The sequence below is a fragment of the Peromyscus maniculatus genome, chromosome 7 (genome assembly GCF_049852395.1).
Source record: "Peromyscus maniculatus bairdii isolate BWxNUB_F1_BW_parent chromosome 7, HU_Pman_BW_mat_3.1, whole genome shotgun sequence".
NCBI lineage: Eukaryota > Metazoa > Chordata > Mammalia > Rodentia > Cricetidae > Peromyscus > Peromyscus maniculatus.
Window position 1 is genome coordinate 37,115,569 of NC_134858.1, and position 22,523 is coordinate 37,138,091.

At 45.7% G+C, this 22,523-nt stretch overlaps 1 protein-coding gene and 1 long non-coding RNA gene across 2 annotated transcripts in view; both read right to left on the reverse strand.

Annotated features, from left to right (window-relative positions):
* Gramd1b (GRAM domain containing 1B) overlaps positions 1-11,223 on the reverse strand; it is a 172,742-nt gene extending 161,519 nt beyond the window's left edge. The window contains 1 exon segment of the mRNA XM_042280702.2: positions 10,169-11,223. Coding sequence (XP_042136636.2) covers positions 10,169-10,545 — 377 coding nt within the window. The 5' untranslated portion in view covers positions 10,546-11,223.
* A 153-nt stretch (positions 11,224-11,376) lies between these two features.
* Positions 11,377-22,238, reverse strand: LOC143274229 (uncharacterized). The gene is made up of 3 exons (XR_013052703.1): positions 21,748-22,238; positions 15,580-15,714; positions 11,377-14,380 (listed from the first exon to the last, which is right to left on the reverse strand). It is a non-coding gene; the product is annotated as an uncharacterized LOC143274229 (long non-coding RNA).
* Between the last annotated feature and the right edge of the window lie 285 nt (positions 22,239-22,523).

The following is a 22,523-nucleotide window of genomic DNA, read 5'->3' on the forward strand; positions in this document are numbered from 1 at the left end:
AGAGACAGGCTGAGCCTAGACGTATTATGAGGCCCGTAATGTGAACAACAGAGACAGAGACAGCAGATGGTTATGGAGCAGGCTCCTCTGGAGAAGGATGTTGCATGTCGTTGGCAAGGCTGGTTGATGCTGACAGCCGTAGGGGGCTACTAATGGTTCTCATCAGGAACAGGCACTGCCTTTGACTCTGGAGCACATAACTGCTGGGAGATACAAATACCCAGGGCGCCACAAACCAACGGAAACAGAATGCCCTGTACCAATTTGGAAGTCCAACCACCATTTCTTCCAAACAGGGAACACAACCTAACAGCCCATAGTGCCCAGCAGTTAGAAGGGGAGATTCGGATAGAGAAATGGATCGCGAAGTGGTGCTTGCAATCAACAGAACAGGAACGAAGGGCGAGTTCCCACAAGGAAGATTATGCTCTTTTGTGGCAGACATTGAAAAGAAAAGCGGGGGGTGGGGGGGGATATAATGCCCGCTTGATAATTTGCTTTTTAGTGCCAGAACAGATACACAAGCGTGGGTAATTCTAAAGAATAGAGGATGATTTGGGCTCTGGCTCTAGGGGCATCATGGCAGCACAAGCCATGGGTGCCTTCTTGGTGCATCCTCTCGGGTGGGAGGGGCGCCACAGGGTGAGACAGTGAGCAACCCAGCTCTGGTGTCTCCTCCTCTTCATATAAAGCAGTTAATAGCATCATGGAGGCTCTACCCTTGTGACATCTTTGCTTGATAATTGCCCTCTGTCGGTTGGAACCCCCAAATTAATTCACACGTGAATTTGGGGGATCGAGTTTAATACGTGTATTCTTGGCATTCACAGTCAAACCTTAGCAGATATCTTTGGTGCTAGGAGCTAAACCCAGGCCCGATAATCACACCAAACCCTGAGCAACTTGCCCATAGATCTATCTACTTTTTTTTGTTCTCCTTTTATCATTCTTCTTTCTTTCCTTATACAATCTCAACTTTCTCTTCCCTACCTGATATAGAAGTCACATGGAGCAGGGTGTGCTGGCGCACACCTTTATCCCAGCACTTGGAAGGCAGAGAGGCAGGTGGATCTCTGTGAGTTCAAGGCCAACCTGATCTACATAGTGAGTTTCCGGACAGCTTAGAGCTAGGTAATAGAAATAACCTGTCACAAAGGAGGAGGAAGGGGAAGAAGAGGAGTAGTCGTCACATGATCAGGACTGGGGCTACAAGTGCTGGAAGCATGGCTAATTCCAAAGAAACCGTAACTATATTTTAGAACCATTGTCAGAATTCCTACAGACCTCGTGAGGCACATTGTGTTTCCTTATCAGGACAACTGAGGTTAGGATTCAAGCAGCTGGGGCTAGAAAGATGGCTCAGTGGTTAAGCCAGCTTGCTGCTCTTACAGAGACCAGAATCTGGTTGCCAGCACCCACATCATAGAGCCCACAACCAACTGTAACACCAGTTCCAGGATATGCAATGCCCTCTTCTGGGTTCTTCAGGCATCTGATTACAGGTGTCCATATATGCTTGTGCATAAACACTCTCTCTCTATCACACATACATACGGCGGGGGGTGGGGGGGGAGGAGCGGCAAGCGGCGGAGGGGGATGTTAATTCATCCAGGGCTGAGGATGTAGCCCAGTGGGTCTCCAATCCAGGCAGCCCTGGGTTCTATCTAAGTACCACGAAAAATAGGACCTAGTGGGAAGACTAAAACAAGAGGATCAGAAGTTCAGGATTATTCTCAGTGACATAGTGAGTTCAAAGCCAGCCCGGGATACACTGGCTCACACAACAACAAATGCAGCTGTATTGCCTGTTGTTCAAGATGGCCCCTAGTTACCCTACTTCCTACAAATGGGGGACACTGGGAGAAGAACCTCTTGACTGGCACTGTAGCCAGAAGTCTGGACCAAGACAGTGACTGAACCCAGTGTTCCTTCTAAAGATATTTGGACACATATTGAGAAGACGGGACATGGCCAGAGAGTGAAAATGGATGATGGAGCTATATGATGGTGTCAGATTCAGTTCTGCACCAGCCACCTAACAGAGGCTCATGAGAAGATGCAACATCTGTGCTCAGTTCACTCATGTCAGATACTGAAAAGGCAAAGGCTTACCTTGCTGAGGCCACTCCTGCCCTTGGAACCTGTCAAGTTCAAATGGGAAACTGCAAACTTGAGTGGCCTTCACTGGGAGATGTCTCCACATGACACAACGATGAACTAACTAGTGACTAGTCGCTAATAGCTGAATGGGATTCTAGAAATGTGCTATTGACTCTGAACTGCTATAACACTGTTACAAGAGACCCATCATGCAAACTCAAGGGATGGCCTGGGGTATATTACAGAGTATGTGTGACTTTTGTTCCAGGTTCCAGTCAAAGAGTTCCTAAAATCCACAGAATTGACAGTGGAAAGAGTGTCTTTTACAGATCATGTGCCCCTTTGATACACCTGAATTTATTATAGTGAGTCATTTATAACTCCAAAGTCCCTCAGTTGGAAGGAAAGACTGAACAAGAGAAGAATACTAGAAAATAATACAGCAAATACAACACTCAGGGTCAAGATTATAAACTGTTTTCCTCTTTCCTACTACCCTAAGTTTTACAATTAGCTAGTTATTCTATTAGACTAGTTATGTTTGTTGACTTTAAATAGTATTAAAGTGACTTCTTTTAAAACAACAGGCTGGAAGACCCTTGGAGAACTTTGAAAAAAGATGCCACTAAGCTGGGTATAGTGATAAACATCTGTAGTACAGCACTTTCTAGGCAGAGGCAGAAGAGCTGTGAACGTGAGAACAGTGTGAATTGCATAGTCTAGGTCATCATGGGTTACAAAACAAGACTGTAGATAGATAGATAGATAGATAGATAGATAGATAGATAGATAGATAGATAGATAGATAGCCTGGCATGATGGTACATCCTGTAATCCCAGAACTTGGGAGGTGAATGGAGATGTATCAGAAGTTCACAGTCATCCTCAGCTCCATAGCATCTTCAAGGCTAGCCTAGGCTACAGGTTTGTTTCAGAAAAGTGTCATTAGACTAACCATCCATTGTCTTTCTGTATTTTCCTCATTATTGGAACAAATAATATTATGGCACTATTTTACTCGCTTTTTCATTGCTGTAACAAACTACTCGAGGCAGGCTAACATTATTTTTTTGAAGTCTATTTAGCTCACATTTCTTAAGGTTCAGGGGCTCACATGCAGCAGAATCCAAAGGTAGCAAATACCAAGACGATGTCCCTGTTTTGTGCCTCTCCTGATAAAGCCACCAAGATTCAGTCATGGGGGCTCTGTGGTAGTGACCTTATTCAATCCTGGGTACCTCAATGGACCATACCCAAACTAGGCCATCTGACAAATTCTTTTACCATAGTTGAAAGAGAGAGGTGAAGAAAGAGGTTATTTTTCTCATTCCTTCCCTCAGCCCTGTCATTTCATGGCCAAACTCCCAACCAGAGCAGGAAGACAGCAAACAGCTACGGTCAGACCTCAAGGCAGAGGCTCCAGGTCAGGGACAGGCTTGACTCCAGTGATGTGGATCATCAGAGAGAGGCCTGAAAAAGAGCCTGGTGCTCGAGAGATGCCAGAGCCAGTTAGGGACTGACCAAGATTTCAGGTCACAGGTCTGAGTGTCAGCTAGCAAGTCACCATGCTTTGCCTGGTCACCTCATTTCTTTATCTCACCTGCGGATCAGGTCAGAACCATCTGAGTCTTGGACCAGTCAGAGAATGCACAGGAAGCAGAGAAAACCTCACACCATCTAACTAAAAACAAAAACTCTTTTGTGGCCCCCAGGGAAACACCCCAAGATCTTTTTTTAATCACTGCCTTCTTCTACCAACAGCCTTAGCTCTACATGGACATTTTTTTTTTTTAGCATTTTAAACTATGTAACATAACTCAAAAATCCAGAAACACAATTGAAAACAGGAATATCTCAAATCAATACTACCTTACTATTTATTATTGTTGTTGTTTTTTTTTTATTATATTTTGCGGTATAAGGGGTTGATCCTAGGACCTCCTGTCAGGCCCTCTATCACTGGGCTACACCACCAGCTCAATACTGTCTCTAGAGGACACGTGGCCGCCATTGGGAGCATCGGGGTGGCCATTTGTCTGATCTCTCTTTCCATCAGGTCAAAGCATCCCCATCCTGTCTCATTTCTCCCATTTGAAAGTCCAGGTTTCATTTTCATTCTGTATTCCTGAGAGAGGGTTTCTTTTAGTTGTTGGTGGTGTGTTTTGTTTTGTTTTAGGGGGGTTGTTTTTGTTTTTTTGTTTGTTTGTTTAGTTGTTTGTTTCAAGGACAGAGTTTCTCTGTGTACCCTTGGCTGTACGGGAACTCACTCTGTAGACCAGGCAGGCCTCCAACTCCTCCTGAGTGCTGGGATCAAAGGCATAGGTTACCTGCCTGAGAGAGGTTCTAATCCTTTCTCCCCTGAGAGAAGGAAACCTACTCCATCTGTAATGTTGTTGGGTCCCAACATAATTAAACACATTCTCCTTCACACCAGGTTAATAGCCCCTTGGTAAGTCACACACAGCTTTGGGCTATGCAAGGGGGGAAAAAAGATCCCAAGAAGGTGAAGGTGCCAGGAAGCCAGGAAAACCCTCGGTCTCCTGGAAGCTCATGTACACACAGCAGCCCGGCAACCATGTCCAGCATCTAAACACCTGCTCCAGAGTTGACAGCTTACTCACCGGGGTCAGGAAGAAAATTCCCCACTGGCAGCTTAGCCATTCAGGCGCCTTAATGAAAACTGAGTACGCCAGAAGCAATCATCAGCCACTAGCATGGCAACTGGGGGATACACAGTGCCTAGGAGGAGCTAACCAAGAGAGGAGGGATCTGGTCTCCTGTAATTGGCTGAGCGCATAACCACATGGAAACTCTCGAAATACCAGCTCCCACAGAGGAACCTGGCCAGCGTGCATCAGCCCACAGGACTCCATCTCCACGTCTCAGTTTCCACAAACTATTTTAATCTAGAAACCACATCTACAGGCAAAGGCAGGTTGCCTCTCCTGGGGTAGTGCGCCTAAACCATCATCCTCACCCACACACAGCTGTGCTTCCCACGTATCACCCCCCCCCAACCCCCCAAACTCGCTCAGCAGCTTCCCCTGCCCGGAGAATTCCCATCTTGCCTCATAAGCAGCTCCTCCACACCTACACCTTCTTAAGCACGCGAGGTCAGCAGCACAGAATTGTACAGAACCCGGCATTGGAATGAGTACACAATTCACAACCCAGCCTTGCTCCTCCTGGTAGATGAGGAACAAGTTAATCTCTTCTACCGCAGGTTCTTCCCCTGTGAAGCCTACCTCAGGGGGCTGTTGTGAGGATTAACAGTGATCATGAAGTTAAGACACTTAATAGGAAACTTGGCACGAAATAAGACTTAGTCTCCGCCTCAAGGAATTATGGGACTGGTAGAAGTCTCTGCTCCTTAACCCTATCCTGCGTTGGCTGCTTCCTCTGTATGCCAACCGTTCACAGTCTCCTGTACATGGATTTGTTGCTTTGTGTTAGGAAAGATGTGAGTTTCTTTTTCTCTACCACACAGAGCAGGGCACACACTGAATAGCTGGCTATGTATACAGTAACCAAGCAGAGTCTGACAGGGTAGAGTGTCTGGACACAGAGATTCACCCTGCTCCCTGCAAGGTGCCTGAAGCTGGAAGCAAATCTTCCTCCAACTCTCAGAGGAAGCGGTGGAGAATCAAGGCAGACCTATCAACGCTATCTCCCTGCGAACAACCAAGCAGCTATCATCCTAGCACCACAGACATCGCCTAACATACCAGATCGGGCAGAACTGGCGGGTACCATTACCAAAGGTCAGATGGAGCCTAGATGTCTCTCTAGCTAGACGGTGAGCAGCTGTTAGAAGGTAGGAAGGGATGAAGATGGCTGAGTGAGAGCTGGTGTAAAAGGTGAGAGCTAGGAGGTCCCCAGGGGAGAAAAAAGAAGTTCTTTTGTGTCCTCCAGAAAGACAGCTTACAGCTGCCACTGCCCAGTTCACCTGTCCCTTCACCAATTCCTTCTCTCATAAGATGCATCCTGGGAGACACGGCTTTGCCCGATTTCTGATTTTTCTCCCAGAATCAGTGTCCTCCCAGGGGACACTGATGCTCGATTTGGGTTTCAAAGGATCGCCACAGTCATTGTTGACCAAGAGATTTGGGAACATATGCAGGCATTAATTATTTTCTTGGTATTTTATTGTTGTTGTTTGGGGACAGTACTTATTCTAAGTGCTTGTCCCACCGAGTCAGTCATTGTTCAGAACCTGCACTGGCTCCCACTGAGATGATTCCACTTCGCATATGAAGACACTAAAGCCAGGCATGATACACACTTGTAATCTCAACATTTGGAAGTAGAGGCAGGAGGATCACTAGTTCAAGGCCAAGCTTGGATACTTGAGACCCTGTCTTGATAAATAAATAAGTGAATGAATAAATAAAAAAATAAAATTATCTAGTCTCAAGGATTTTGTTATAGCAACAGAAAACAGCAGGATAATCATCCACTTCCATCTTCAATGGACATTTTGGTCTTTAAAAATTCAGCTCTCTATAAAAAGCAGATTAGTGGGTATCTGAAGCTGGTGATCCAGATGGGACGTTGGGGGCTTGAGAGGGTGTGGCTGTGTGTATATGTGTGTACGTTGACAAAGCATGTTTTAAAATTAACTGTGGGGATGTATATACACATTTATCAATACAGACATTGGACTAAATACTTTTTCCAGCCTGGCATTAATACATTAATACTTCTTCCCCCAGGGTCCTGTGAATGTTCTGCAAGAACATTCTGCAAGACTCCCAGCTTCAAATCCAGCAAGATTTGAAGATTTACTGTGTGGTATCTAAATCTTATTTATTTATTTATTTATTATTTATTATTTATTATTTATTATTTTTCAAGACAGAGTTTCTCTGTGGAACAGCCCTGGCTGTCCTGGAACTCACTCTGTAGACCAGGCTGGCTTCAAACACAGAGATCCACCTGCCTCTGCCGCCCGGGTGCTGGGATTAAAGGTGTGTGTCACCACACCCAGCTGTTCTAAATCATATTTCAATAATTCTGTTCTTAAAAAAAAAAAACTCAGCTCTAGACTCATCTCCGCCACCTCTGAAAATTTCTCATACTTGTGAATAAGAAGACTTTCACTTCAGAAAGAGGAAAGAGACTTGTTTTTTGAGGTCTCATCAGTGAACATCTATTGGTCACCACCAGGGGGCAGGTACTAGGCGGTGAAAGCAGAATGGACGAGCATGGACTCGGATGGAGGAGTATTCCTTGCTGTGCTGCATTGTTTGAGTTTAGCCCTGACTGTGTATTTGCCTCATTTAGCTCAGGGCTGCTCTCAGATCCACTATATAGCCAAGGATGATGCATCCGCAGCTCAGCCTGCCTTTTTCTACTTATGCAGTTGGCCTTTCGTATCTCCAAGTTCTGTATCGACAGACCCAACCAATTAGAGATAGAAAGAATTCAGAAAAAAACGTGGCTATACTGAACATGTGTAGACTTTGTTTTAGACTAGATCTCACTACATAGTCCAGGCTGGCTTTGAATTACCAATCATCCCGCTCCAGCCTCCCTAATGCTTGGTCGGATCACTGGCGTGCACCTCCACGCACCTATAAAACAGACTTCGTTTCCTATCCTTGTTCTGTAAATAGTACAGTAAAGCCATTCTTTAGACAGCATTTACATAGCGTTAGGTATTAGAAGGTAGCTAGACAGGATTTAAAGTGTATGGGAAAACAGGCTGTCAAAATGGATCGGTGGGAAAAGTCAGTTCCCACTAAGTCTGGAGACCTGAGTTCAGTTCCTGGAATCCTCCTGGCATGAGGAGAGAACCGATTTCTGAAGGTTATCCTATGACCCCCACATGTACGTGAATACATATAAAACACACACACAGTGAAAAGTTACATCTATGGGAAAATATGTATGAGTTATATGCAACTACTATGCCACTTTATATAAGAAATTTGGTGACTACAAAAAGATGTGGAACCAACCTCCATGGATACCAAAGGATAAGAAGATATACATTTTCTTCCAACTCCATAAGCCAGAACATAAAAGCAAACTGTTTTAAGTTATACCTAGGAGGTAAAACAACCTTCCTATTTTTAAGGCTATCCTTCCTACTTCAATAAAAAAAAATTAATATTCTACCATACCCTTAAATAACTCAAAACCAGAACCATTTTCCTTACATTTACTCAGCTCCACCTGCCTACGTTAGCCAGCAATGAATGACTCTCTCCTCTGTGTTTTGTCTTCAGTAGATGTGGCAAAATGTCAATGACTCTTTTTGGGTCTCTCACATTTGAGGGGAAAAGTACCTGAGTCACAACAAGATAGATGGTCTAGTTTGAGATTAGCCCACATCAATCCTCAATTCCCTCTACTCTGTGGAAAAGGCAAACGGGTGGAATACCGGAAAAGAAAGACCTGTTGCCCCCAAGGCCCATAACTGGGAGACCCTGTACAGTCATTGCAAACAGGAGAGACATTTCATGGTGAATCAATGGGAGATTCAGATTCAGAAGCCACAAAGATTCAGAAGGGTCATCTCCTGCATAACCCAACCTTACCTTCCGCACCAAGAAGGCACATCACACACCCGCATTTCTTTTGATTTTTACTGTATGGTTCCCTTAGTCCATCTTAAGCACCTGACCTCATATGTGTCTCACTTTTTTCCCTTTCCTACCTGCACTTGTCATGGTTTGAGCCTCTCCCTCCCAGGCCTTCTCCTACATCTCCAAGCTTCTCTTTTCTTGTACAACCACTATAGGTGATACAGTATAAATCTTCTGGTGGCTCCATCTCTTCAATGTGAATGAAACTTACATGTCCCAACTTCTTTTTGTTATATGATGTGTTGGTTTATTTTTGTTTTGTTTCATTTAGGTTTGGGTAACCTGTGCATATCTCAGACTCCAAGGATCCTCCTGCTTCTACTTCTCAAATTCTAAAATTACAAGCAGGTGCCACACAGCTTTATTGTTTGTTTGTCTGTCTGTCTGTTTGTTTGTTTGTTTTGGAGGTGCTGGAGGTGCCTGTGTGTTAGGCACATTTTTTTTTTTTTTGTATTAGTGTCCTACCGTGCTTAGCTTCCACATCCCTTCACATCCTGGAAACCCTGCTCACCATCACCACCACTACTAACTGGTGCCACACTGGAGCCCTTGAGACCCACTCCATAAACGCTTCCTAAGTGAAAACAAACGAAAGTGAACAAATAGGGTAAATGATCCCCATTAAAGTGGTTGATAACTTAGTTACCACCACCACCACCAGCCACAACAGCAATGCCCCCCACCCAAAAGCACAAACACCTGCCAACAGTCATTGCCCCTGAACCCAAAAGCCAATGGGGAGTGGGGCATGGTATCCACGAGTAGTGGGGACGCCATGCCGCCATGGACAACTTCCTAAAGGAGTACCCCACCAAGGTTTGTGTCATTACCCTGCGTGCATCACACCAGTTCTTGGATGTGGACAGCAAACACCCAAAACTGGAGCGGGCATGGTGATGGAGAGATGCACCTCTGACGTGGTAGAATATGTGGTTAATACTTAGGCATGTAGACCTGTATGGCATCTACCTAGGCATCTTAGTGTAAGAAAAATGAAAAAAAAAAAAAAAAGGTGAAATGGAATTTGTAAATCCACGTGGAGGCGCCACTTAAACTTCTCTCACTAGCCTTCCGCCATCTCCACCTGTACAGTGGAATCATAGCACTATCTACCTTAGAGTTTCCTTGAGGATGGAATTTGGAGACAGGGAGAAGCACTCACTACAGTAGTCTGCACACAGTAGGGGCTCAACAATTACTACTGACACCATTTTATTGTCCATTTTTTTTTGCTGTGAGGATCAAGAGATGAAACGCAGCCAACCTATCAAGTGATATAAAGTCCCTAGTCCTAGGCTGTGGAGACAAATCCTCTCTAGCCCTGGTGCCCTGGCAGCTCCTGAAGACGCCTTGGTGACGCGAGAAGCTCCAGCTTTGGTCCCGGAAGTTTCCACCAGAATGCCCTGGGGCCCTGGACGGCTCTGGGGAGGGGCGGGAGGTGCAGGGGAAGAGACTGCTGGAGAAAAACGGGGACCTACCTGCTCTCACTGCACTCCTTCCGCTCCCTCACCCTCAGCCACTTGCGGAGCAGGAAGCGCTTTCGGCGCGGGGACGCGCTGGGTGTGGAGCAGTTGGACCACGGGGTGTCCTCGTCGCTGGAGGGCGTAATCTCAATGGACGGCAGCTGCAGGAACTCCTTGCCCGGGGCCAGGACGCTGGGTAGGTCTGGGGCTACCAGCCCGGCCTCCAGGCTCTGCTCTTGCACATTCTTCATCCGGCGCATCTTAAAGCGCCGGCGGCGGAGCGTGGGGGTGGACGAGCTGGACCACACCGCGCTGCCCTCGGGCGCGCCCTGCGGCTCGGGCACCTGCAGGGCGGGCAGCTGCAGGTTCTCCATCATGTTGGCCGCCGGCATCGGGGTCCCTGGCCGCTGCCCGGTGCCCTCCACCTGCAGCCTGGCTCGCGGCTCCCCCTCGCGGCTCCCCACCCCGGGGCCGGTGGCACTATCCGCTCTCACGTTCAGCGAGCAGCTCGAGCCTGCCAGTAGATCAAGTTCCTTTTCCTGGAGCGCCGCGAGGAGGGGACTGGTGGGGACGCCGCCTCCTGCGGTCGAGAACTTTTCGGAGCGCGCTTCCTCGCACAGTCCGCCGCGGGAGAGGCGACCCCGGACGTAGGGACAGTCGCCTGCCAAGCCTCGCCACCCGGCTTCCCTCTTGGGGCTCCCCTCGCTCTCGCGCCCGCCGCGTGTTTGTCTTCCGCTGCGCTCGCTGGCTCTGCCGGCGTCTCTGCCTTAGCGGGACTCGGGCGGCCCCGGGCCCCTAGGGGCTGCACAGCAAACTCTCAGTGGTTTGCGTTCAGCAGACTGCGTTGGAGAGCCGGCTAGGCGCTGCAGGAGCGTGGAGAGCTGGAAGAAGAGGCAGTGGTAGGAGCGAGAGGAAAGAGGAAAGAGAGAGAGAGAGAGCAAGGGAGACACTAGATAAAAGCAAAAAAGGTGGAGGAGGTGGAGCTGGGGGTTGAGGAGGGAGTGGGTTGCTCTCCTGAAAGGACACGCACAGGCAGCGACAGCCGTGTAACTGTACACGGAATCCCTTGGGGAGGGACTCTACCTCCGAGTCAAGGCTGCTCCAATCAGCCTAATGAAATAGGAGCACGATCCAAACTTTCTCAGGGCAATGATTGGCCCAGCAGTTCTGGTTAGTGAACTCCCTGCTTTTTCCCGGGGCGGGGGGGGGGGGGGGGGGGGGGAGGGGAATCAATGGATTCAGCCCACACTCTCAGACCACCCAAGATACAGGATTGAGAGAAAGCTAGGGGACTTTTCAGCTGAGTCTCTCTCTCTTCTCCTAAGAAACGTGTATTCTTTGAGTTGCTTGGAGTGCTGACCGGGAAGACTGGGCACAGTCAGAAGGAGAAAGGGTGATTCCTGGAAGCTGCTTCCAAAATGGCAAGCTGGGAGACACTAAACATGACACAAAGGAGAGACAGACGGTTGGATGGAAAGACACAGGACACACAGGACCACTGAGGAAAAGAGTCTGCCCCTGTACATGGTGTGTGACCCTGCCAAAACCATAGCCCCATTCTAAGCAAAGCATGAAAGGAATGGAGGGTGAGTGAAGGAAGTCAGGGCACTCGGAAACCCGAGTCAAGTGCATCCCTGGACATTCTGAGACTGTCTGGTGCTCCTTCAGTCTGCTGGGAGCATGGGCTCTGTCACAAAATCTACTGTGGCCCTAGGCCTCTGAACTGAGAAGTAATCCCTCTAGTATATCTGTGTGCTACACCCAGAGGCAGGTGTACCCTAAGACGTGTGAGGTAGAGGTAGAAGTGAGTTGCTCTGGGAAGACATTCTTTGTTGGACTGAGCACCAACCTGCTGGGGTACAGGCTTAACACTTAATGACCCCACCCCCAAGCAAGGAGTTTGCCTCTTCATTGGCAGATAGATCATAAGGAACAACAAAGACCCCACTACAAGGTCTCCAGTTTGCCCCGTTCTCTTAGCTGCCATTTGTTAGTCCAGTTTCCCTTTGGGAGAATAAAAATCACATCCCTAAAGATCACAGAATTCACTGCAAAGTAGAATACATCCCTACAGGTCAGTGAGACATCTGAGGCAACAGCTGGCCACGTGTCAGATCATCATGTCCTGAAATGACATATGGGGGGAGCTTGAGACATCCTGACATTACACAATCTCCTTGAGGCTATGAGAAATAGGAAGTGCATCTGGCTGAATAGCCGAGGCCAGGTCCACCCGTAAGTGATTCCGGAGTATCAGTCCCTTTTCTGACCCTTCACATCCGGCTGCTGGCTTGCACGGGCATCATTTTGGTATCACTCTATTTTAACTCCTGCTCAGGACAGAAAAAGGAGAAAGCCCTTTCCATCAGGTGTCAGACCTGGCAGAGAGCAGGCAAGCTCTTCCGGCTCAGAGCACGAGCCTGGACTGTGACCCTTTGGAATCAACCAAGGATCTACATAGTTTGTTGGCTGTCTTGGATCTCCTCCATGGAGAAACGCTTTGTAGATGATCCGACAGCTTCCCAACTCAAAGAACCTGCCTGTTTGAGCTGATAAACAAGAACTGAGTTTCTGTGCTTAAGGGGAAGCAGGGCACTACCATTCATTTGGAGGCCAAAAAATTCGACAGATAATTTGAAGAAAGAAAGGGTACAACACACACACACACACACACACACACACACACACACACACACACACATACACACACACTTGTCACAGGCCTTCTGAATTTGAATGCATAGCTCTCAAAATGAAGAAAAGTCACCAACTTCTTCCTCTCGTGCACTTCAGCAAGGTATCCCACAAAAGAGTCTGGACCTCAAATACCCTGAGATTTCATTTAAGCTTTGGGCACAGCAGTGGTTGAGAATGACTGCTTTCGTTTCACTTGGCCCAAGAGAAAACCTTTGCCAGACTAAATCTAAAATTTCTCACTTGCAAAGAAGCAGATACCCAAAGCATCCCTTGTCCCTGACCTTGTCCTCCACCCACTTCCATCTGCAGCCTCTTCTTTTCCTAAAGCTTTATCCTTTTCACCCATCAAATCCCTAGTCAAAATTAGGAGTTCACGTTCATCCTCATGTACAAAGTGGGTTTGAGGCCAGCCTCAGCTAGAAGGAACTTATCACAAAACAAAACAAACAAACTAACAACAACAAAAAAAAAAAATCAGACCCCACACCCCCAGCCACTGCAACTGTCTCTGTTTACTTTGGAACACAGATAGTTGCAACTATCAGTAGTTATTCCCTCTAAGCTCCCTAGAAAGAGCCAAATATTTCTTCCTTTGAACCTTTCCAATATATTTCTTATTTGTATGTGACCTTTAGACTCTGTAAAAGGGTTCTCATACATCACAGTGCATCTTCCTAGTGACCTTAGGACTGAGGTAACAGAAGTTACTATCCTCTTCTTGCAATAATGAAAGCAGCGCCGGCTACAGAAACCTGTCCGAGGACTCCCAGGAACAACAGTGACTAATGTAACAAGGCCAGAATCAGGCCTTCGGAAACCAATGTAGAGGTCAGCAAAATCATAGAACGGGCAGCAAGTCAAGAAAGCAGTGCCCTGGTAGTTCCAGACTGTAGCTGTTCAGTTCCAACAGTGTTTTACAAGCAGGCAAGAAGAAGCACAAATCTGGGGGGTGGGGGGTTTGGGGAGGGCAGTTTCCCAAAGCAGCTGATGGAGGGTGTCATGGCCAAAAAGTACCCACAATTCCCTTTCATACTTGCACCCTCTCTCCCCACATTTCCTCTCTCTCCTATTGGCTCTAAACACTGCCTCAGTTCTCTGGGAAACTGACCTCATCTGTGTGTGGGGGGTGGGGAGGCAGTTGTTGCAGACAGGTGGTGTCCAGAATGTCCCAGCTCCCAACCTCCAACCCCACATCTAGGCCTCCAACTTTAAATGAATGGCTCTCATATTACCAAGTGACTGTTGTTTATTCTCAGCTGTACAGGCTCTCCTTTCCTGTCGACACAAGACACCCAGCACCTGTCTACTACTTCTGGAGACCTGTAACAGCATAGTCTATTATCCAGAAAACTTAACTAACAGTTTTGAGGCTAGATGTCTCCTGAGTACACACTTAGATGAGCATGTCAGAAAAAGGTGCAGCCATGCACCAACCCAATGGACAGAGACTGTTTCACACAGCATCCTCCAAAGTGCACCGGCAAGAGCAAACGAGGAAACCTCGAACGGAGTTTGTGGCTTGAAGGAAAGCTGGAGATGGGGACAGAAAGTATCGGATGCTGCAACAGCAGTGGGCAGATGTTCCCCTCTACTCTCTTGTTTTATGACTGAGTAGTTTGTGCAAAGGGCAGTGTGGGGACTCGTGTTCAATGACAAGCATTTACCCAAGGTTAAGGCCGGTTAACAACTGGCATGCAGGGCCAAGCCTAGTGGCTTTCTCCTCAGACCTTTAAAAGGTAACTGGAGCCTAGTTAGGGCAGTGGAAGAAAAGAGATTATCTTTTAAAGGCCCATATCTGTCCTACCAGTGTGAGGATCTAAGACTCAGGTTTTCCACTTTAAAACAAAGGCAATTTGGCAGGCACTTGGCTCATTCCTGTAATCTCAGCACTGGGAAAGCTGAGACAGGAGGATTCAACATTCAGGTCCAGTCTGAGCTAAATAGCAAGACCCTATCTCAAGAATTATTAATTAATTAATTGAAATAAGTTGGCTTATTCCCCAAACACAAATTGGTCTAAAATGACTGTCCTTGGCTGCAGGCATTTTGATCGCTGACCTTCCTGTGGTCTGCAAACTGCTTCACCACCTTGTACAGAAAACTAGAAACATATGGAGAGAGTCACTTAAATCGGCCTTTCCCATGTATCTTCTATTTTCTGAATTTCCCTTTTACACCTGCACCCTTTAGAGGAGCTCACCACTTAGGACCGTAAGAAGAGAGCTGATGGGATGGCCCAGTGTGTAAAGTTGCAGGTCAGCAGACCTGACCACCTGCGTTCTATCCCTGAGATCTACATGGTACGAGAGAACTGACTCCTGCAAGCTGTCTTCTGACATCCATGTGCACAAAATGTACGCAAGCACTCTCACACATACAAGTAAATAAACAATTTCTGTTTGTTTGGGGTTTTTGTTTTTGTTTTTTTGAGACAAGGTTTCTCTGTGTAGCTTTGGTGATGTCCCGAATCTCGCTCTGTAGACCAAGCTGGTCTCGAACTCAAGAGATCCCCCTGGCTCTGCCTCTCAAATGCTGGGATTAAAGGCGTGTGCCACCACTGCCCGGCTATTTTTTTTTTTTTTAAGTTAGAAAGAACCATGCTAAATTTGTATGTCTGGGGAAGCAGGGTAGAGTAGGAAGCCAGTTCTTGCTAAACATAATCTAAATAAACCACAGCTGACCAGCCACCACATCCGACTCTCCTGAGGAGAAAGAAGGTGCTTACAAACCTTGCTGGAGAGTCTCTTCCTGGGAACAGAGCCTGGAGAGTGCTCTCAGCCTTGGGCAATGCACAAATTTGGCAGAGGCTTGCTTCTATCAGCCTTCACAGCAGCTAGGGTGATCTCTAACGTCACCTGGTCATCCTAGGAGAAGGGCAACCACGAGATAAGCCCTCTGGTTCCATAGCTCTTCAGCGAACATTTTGCATAACATTTGGCTGCCCTTCTCGGTGACGCCGTAATATGAAAGTACAGGCAAATGCCGTCCCCTCTTGTCTCTTTAGTCTTGCAAGGACAATCTTTGTGCAAACCAGGGCTGGCAACAACTTCCTAAGGTCACCCCATCTTACCCTTGGCTGGTCATGCCATGCTCTAGGTAATCCAGCTGCATTCCTCAGAAGCAGCACAGAACATCCTCTCTGGAGCACTGATTACAATCATGCTAGTGGAGCCCCGGGTCCCTTTCTGTCCCCCACTATCAGATTGGGTGAGGCCAATTCCCATCTGTGCGCTCTGGTTCTGGACCAGCAGCTTTCTCCTGGCATGCTCATGAACTCTGGAACCACTGCAACCACTTAGAACACAGCTTGGCACATAAGAAGCATTCTATTACCCTAGCCTCTATCGTGTCTGGTTGCGTTTATCATACCCTTATTAGGAAACAGGACTGTTCATGTTGATCTTCCATTCGGTTTACTGTGAAATCAGAGCACGGCACAAACTCCTTGCTGAGTGCTGGAGACAGTGCAAGAGAAATCGGATGTAGTTTGTAGTTTGTGCACTGGGGCACACTGACCAGCAAGTTGGGGGTGAATCATCGGCAGATGAGACGTAGGTAGAAAGATGAAAATATTCTAACTAGGAGGAAATAGGTGGTGCAGACAGGTCCCCTAAAGGAAATAGTATTTAAGACTCAGGAAGTAGGGCATGGATGACTATGATCATAGTGCTCAGAAGGCTGAGGAAGAATTGCTCTGAGTTCAAGGCCAACTTGAGCTAGTGACTTCTGAGCCAACTTGGGCTACAGGGTGAGACTTTGTCTTAGAAAAAAAAAAGGCTCAAGAATAAAATAAGTAAAGAAAAATAAGATAGTGAGAGTTTGAGTAATGAAGCCAGAGAGAAATGAAAATGGTGTTTTATAAAGTAAGGGGACAGGTTGGAGCAGATGAAAAGGTGTCCTAGGAAGACAGATTCATTGTGGTGAGTGTTGATGTTAGATTTCATTCTTTTAACAAAAGGATACACTTTAAATAGGTTTTGTTGGGTTTTTTTTTTTCTTTTTTGGTGTTTTTTTTTTTTTTTTTTTTTTTTTTTTTTTTTGGCTTTCATTTTTTTGGTGGATAAAATGACATTAGTGACTTACTACTGACCTGTATTTGGGAGAATATTAACTCTGGTAACACTTTGAAATACATATTAGAGAAACAAGGGACCGATTAGGAGACTGTCAGTTGGTCAATGTTTGGGAGTATTGAATTTCTGAATAGCAAGCAGTTAAAAAATATGGGTGAAAATCTAAACAGGGCAGGAAAATAGATGAATGAGAGGAGCTGAGTGAGGAAAATGGAACCCGTGTGAAAGATTTGTTCAGAGACACGGAATGGAAAATAAAATGAGCCATGACTTGGAGGTCCAGTAAAGTAAGGAATCAACATTGCCTGCCTGGCTACAGCAAGGGAGACACCACGAGAAGCATTTCCTGCTCAAAGCCCGGGGTGATGCTCCCACCAACCCTGGCAAACTGCTCTCAAAAGCCCCAAATCAGAATACTGAGAGGATTGTACCATGTTACCTGCACAAGTTCGCGTGACTTGCAAGTGGGAGATGGGAATAAATTTAAGTTGGGGTCTCTCTATAGCTCATGCTTTTTATTCCCAAGAGACAGAGACCATTCCCTTACATTTGATAATTAGGTCTTTCATGACCTCTGAGGCAACAATTTCAATGGAGCGGCAAGAGAAGAAGTGATATCGCTACGGGTTAGAGAGTAAATACAGGGGATAAGTGGCTAGACTGCGTAACTAGATTTTTCTTTCCAGTAATGAGTAGAAGACACTCATTCATTTTCAAATCTTTTTTTTAAAGTTTGTTTGTTTGTTTGTTTGTGAAAAGATCTTGCTGTGTAGCTGGCCTTGAGCTTACACCATCCTGCTTTAACCTCTTCTAGGGCCTGGAGTTACATTGTGAGAAGCCGTGTGTGTGTGTGTGTGTGTGTGTGTGTGTGTGTGTGTGTGTAGGGGTGGGGGCAATAATGGTTTGTGTCTTGCTGTCGCTTCCCTTTTAATTTGTGTGTGTGCTTTATTGCTGAGAGATGTTATGTTTCCAAAGAACAAAATGTGACTGCATGATTATGCCATTCAAAATGGAGTTCTGCTTATACCTGCTAAGAAAATTGAAGCCTGGTGGTGTACCTGGTAATCTAACAAATCAATCAAAAAAGCATTTAATAGCCCCAGACTCTCAGCACATCTAATAGTAGGTACTATAAAGAGTTTTTTAAGAACTTTGTGTAGAAGTACTCATTTCTTCCTAAAACGATTGCTTTTGAAAGCTCATCACAGATGACTCTGGCTTCAGGTGCTTCAAATCTGGAGGAGGGGAGGAAGGGGCAAAAAGCTAGTCTCAAAAGTCCAAATTGAAAGGAGAATCTACTTGGATAGAAATATGTGCCAAATGTAGTGTGAACACACGGCAGCAGAAAGCTCCCAATCCAAAGAATGTCATAGAGGCGACTAGGTAGTCCAGGGCTGCAGGGCTGCAGAGGAGATTTCCAGGTAAATGGAACTGGGGTGTGCTTCCAGCAAAGACGACATAGAGGCAGACAGAAGAGTAGGGCATGGTCTAGATCCGCTAAAAGAACACTTTCACTGAGTCTGATGATTTTTCACCTTGGTGACGGCTGAGTACTGAAGAAGCTCAGAGAGGAGTTTGGGCTTTAAAAAAAAAAAAACCTCCTGATCACAGACTCCCAGGACAGTGGAGAGGAGGTTTCAGCGATCTGGTTCAACCACCACTTCATCATCCAAGGTAAACCAAGGTACAGAGAGATGATGTTGTTCTACTAAAACATAGGGACGAGGCTAAGCTTTCCACATAGAGGGTTCTGCATGCCTCTTGAAGTTAGAGGTCAGAGCTACAAGGTGAACTAACTCCTTTCAGGAGAAGGCTCTTAAGCTGTAGGATTACAGCTTAACGATTCCTTTTCAGCAAGTGAGCAGCCAACCATTTTTTTGTTTGTTTTAGCTTTAATGGACATTCCAGCTGTTCTCCACCCCCTAAATCAGAAAATAGTAGCCACTCCTCACAGATCAGCAAGCCAATACCTGGGTACTACTTGAGTGCCAAGCTCCAACCACTTGTAGAGTTCAATAGAACTCTCACAACGTTTTATCCTGAGATAGAACACTGAAATCAGCCAAGTCTGGAGACAGGTGCCTGACTTGTTCTGCTTGGGTATGACGCTGCATTTGTTGAGCACCAGGGATATTAGTCTTTACATACTAAGGCCAAGCAAAAAAATTAAATCACTTTGTACACAACACAGGAAGACTTTGAAGAGAGCAGGGCTCAAGAGATGATTTTCACCATTGGCTTTTGTAACCCAGCCCTAGATTCAATCCCCACTGCACTGTGAGTCATTTCTCTTTCTGCAAGCCGCACAGCTAGAGGGAGTATCTGTAAATAGTTCATTCCTCCGCAGGTCTGCACTGGCTGTGGCCTTCTGTCTGTCAGCTGTTTCTACTTTTCAGGAATACTCCATATGCATCCACCTTGGCAACCCTCTGCCCCAGAGCTGTCCCCAAGGCTTGCTCCTTCGGTGTCAGAGACCGTGCAGGATTTTACACAGTCTGCAACTAGGACTTGGGAAGGGTCAGTGCTGAAGTGTCTGCTGTAGATCTCAGAATCTCCAAACGGCAAAAAATTGCTTTAAGCAAGAGTGGTGTGTGAAAATTCAGATTTAAGTCAGGGGCAGTCCCAGAGGATCACCTCAGGGGAGGAGTTTGAGGCCAGTCTGGGCAACAGAAAAAAACAAAAACAAACCAAAACAAAACCATGAAAAGAAAAGAACAAGCAAGACAGATTTAAGAACATAATCTTCATTGGGAGAAAATTCAGAGGGAGATTGCTTGTCAGGTATGGACAAGGCAGCCCTGGGTTCAATTCCCACTACCGCAAAAGAAGCTATATTAAAAATTATCTTTTTAATACAAAAAATGTTTTACAAAAAAAGACAATTCATTAAATTGTTTATTTCAATAGGTAAAATTTTCATTTAACAACTTGAACAAGGCACAGGTCTTTTGAAGGACTCTATTAAATAACAGAATGTCCACACTGTGAACTTTCAGTGTACATCACCGAATACACACTGGACTTCTGGGTATGTATTCAGGATAAAGAAAGCCTGTCTTCCTATTCCCTTAGCCACTCCCTGAATGAAAGAGGTACCTTTGGGAGACATTAATTCTGTCTAATACTTGGATTTTTTTTCTATATTTTGTGTTTGAGACATGTCTCACTATGAAGCCCTGGCTGGCTCAGAAAGAACTCACTATGTAGACCAGGCTGGTCTGGAACTCACAGAAATCTACCTGCTCCTGACACCTGACATTTTAATGAATATTCCTTAGGTGATAGAATTATAGGCTTAGAAAGAACATTATTTAATGTGATGCTCACCTACCTTCAACCCTATCTCACAGATTCATGATGAGATATGGAGGCACTGGAAGGGAATATCTTAACCAGGAACCAGAAGGCTGAAGCTGGAAACTTCTGTGTGTTGATCAAACATCTCTGAGTCGAACTCTACCTTAGTAACTTCCAATACTGATTTCTGAAGTAGCATTTTGACTTCAAAAATAATTTTAAAACAAATGGTACAGCAGAGTCCCTAACAGTCATGTTGTCTTTATACACATACATCTAATTCCCCCATAAGCCCACACAGAGCAAGGCGTACACCAAACACTGGGAGAGAGCTAATCCCAATGTGCGAATGTGTAACTTTGCACAAAAGTTCTAACAGGATGGCTTTCTGCTTCCGAGAAGGCTCGTTCTTTGCTCTTTCTTTTTTTATGTAGGAAATTCCCCTACTGCATTTTAATTTTTTAATGTTTTGATTTGTTTGTTTTGCTTTTTTGTTTTGTGCTCGAAGGGGCTGACAGCATGCATTAAAGTGTCAAAGGTCAGAGAATGAATTCTCTCTTCCAAGCATGTGTGAGTTCTGAAGTCAGTCGGTAAATGCCTTTACTTACCCAGCCCTCTCTCTGTCCCAGCTAATGCATTTTAAATATCAGTGGATAATATACCATCACCATGTTTTTTTATATTAAATATTACACAACTTTTTAGGAACAACACTACTTACTTAATAAAAGTCACCAGTCAATTACCAGCTTACATGCTCGGGCCTGTGAGTTTAAAGTAAATGGGGGACAGTTAGGTCTTAAAAGAAACTAAAAGTCCACCAGATGTAGATCAGAAATAGTTCAATGTCCTAAAATATTTAGATTCACTTAAGGCTTCTTGAGCCAAGCACTGTATATTCTCACTTGAGCCTTATAACAAACCTATGAGTTAAATGTCATTTCCCTACCTCATTTCAAGATAAGGAAACTGAGGCCTAGGGAAATTAAGATCTCTAGGTATCAAGATATGATTTAAACCTAAGTATTCTCGACCCAACCAGTGTCTTCTTCACTGTGTCCTCGACCTATCTCAGTGCTATGAAATAAGAAATACATATATGAAATATGAAATATATGTATGAAATCCTAGGTGCTGTACAAACCGATTCTCTCTGCCATTTATTTTTGTGAACACTTTTATTTGATTTCCAGCTTGGTAAACAAATTAATGTTTAGAGCTGTAATTTCACAAATGGATACGTGTTGTTCTCTTGTTTAATTTAGTCAGCTTCTATTAGTTCCTTCAATAAAACAGACCACAAACTTAATACTAATCTCTCTCCAGGTATTCATATTGAATTCTAAATTTTTTTAAAAAGAAGTACAGCCCCTAAAAGGCAGCAGAGCTCTCTTGCCCAAACTCCCAACAGAACTTCCCAGCAGCAAGAAGTAATTCTTAGGCCATGTTCAGACTGCACAAACAGCTCCGTCTGCCGTTAATAATGTAAATGTAGCCTTAATTGTGTCTCTGACACCTCTTTCTTACCTGTTAAAGAGTCTACCCATAGGTCTCAGCAAGGCAGCAGGACTGGGTGAGTCCTGCACTTCAAGGCCTCTGCTATCGAAAGGCTTGCCAACTGGACGCTCCCACGAAAGGACTCCGAATGCAGAAAGGAGAAATCTTCTTTTTAAACGAAGCTTGCTAGCTTCCGCTGGAGTCGTTTAGTAAACACTAGAAGACCTTTAAACAGAGCCTCCCCATGATCTTAGCTCTGATCTGGCCTCCACAGGTAGATAACCTTTTTCCGGGATGTGGTCAGGCGGTGGTTTAAATCTTAATAGTCAGAGCAAAGTCTCCTTTCTTAAAAGCTTGCTCACGTGATCTCATTCCCTCCAAGTGTAACTTCTCTGCTGACCGGACATTGGACCTTGGATCCCGGAACCTGGACATCAGTTTCCAATCCCCACTATAATGAGATCTCCCAGTTGGACTCCAAGAACAACTAGTCAGCACTCAGCCATACCGCATGCGCACCAGGCTCACCGCGATGCTCACTACCCAGGCTCACAGCATGGGCATCGGGCTCACCGCGATGTTCACCACCCAGGCTCACATCTTGCTTCCTTCCACTCCGCCTTTACCATCCAGAAGGAAAAATTCCCCTCCTTCCTTCAGGAACCAGATGTTTTAAGTGAAACATAGTGAGATCCCACCCACAGAGATGGTGGGGTGCAGAGGGAACATGCTGGGAACTGTCTCATTATAGGGTTGTGCCCGGTGACCTCTGGGTCACTTTTCAGGCCTAAGGTTCGACAGCATTC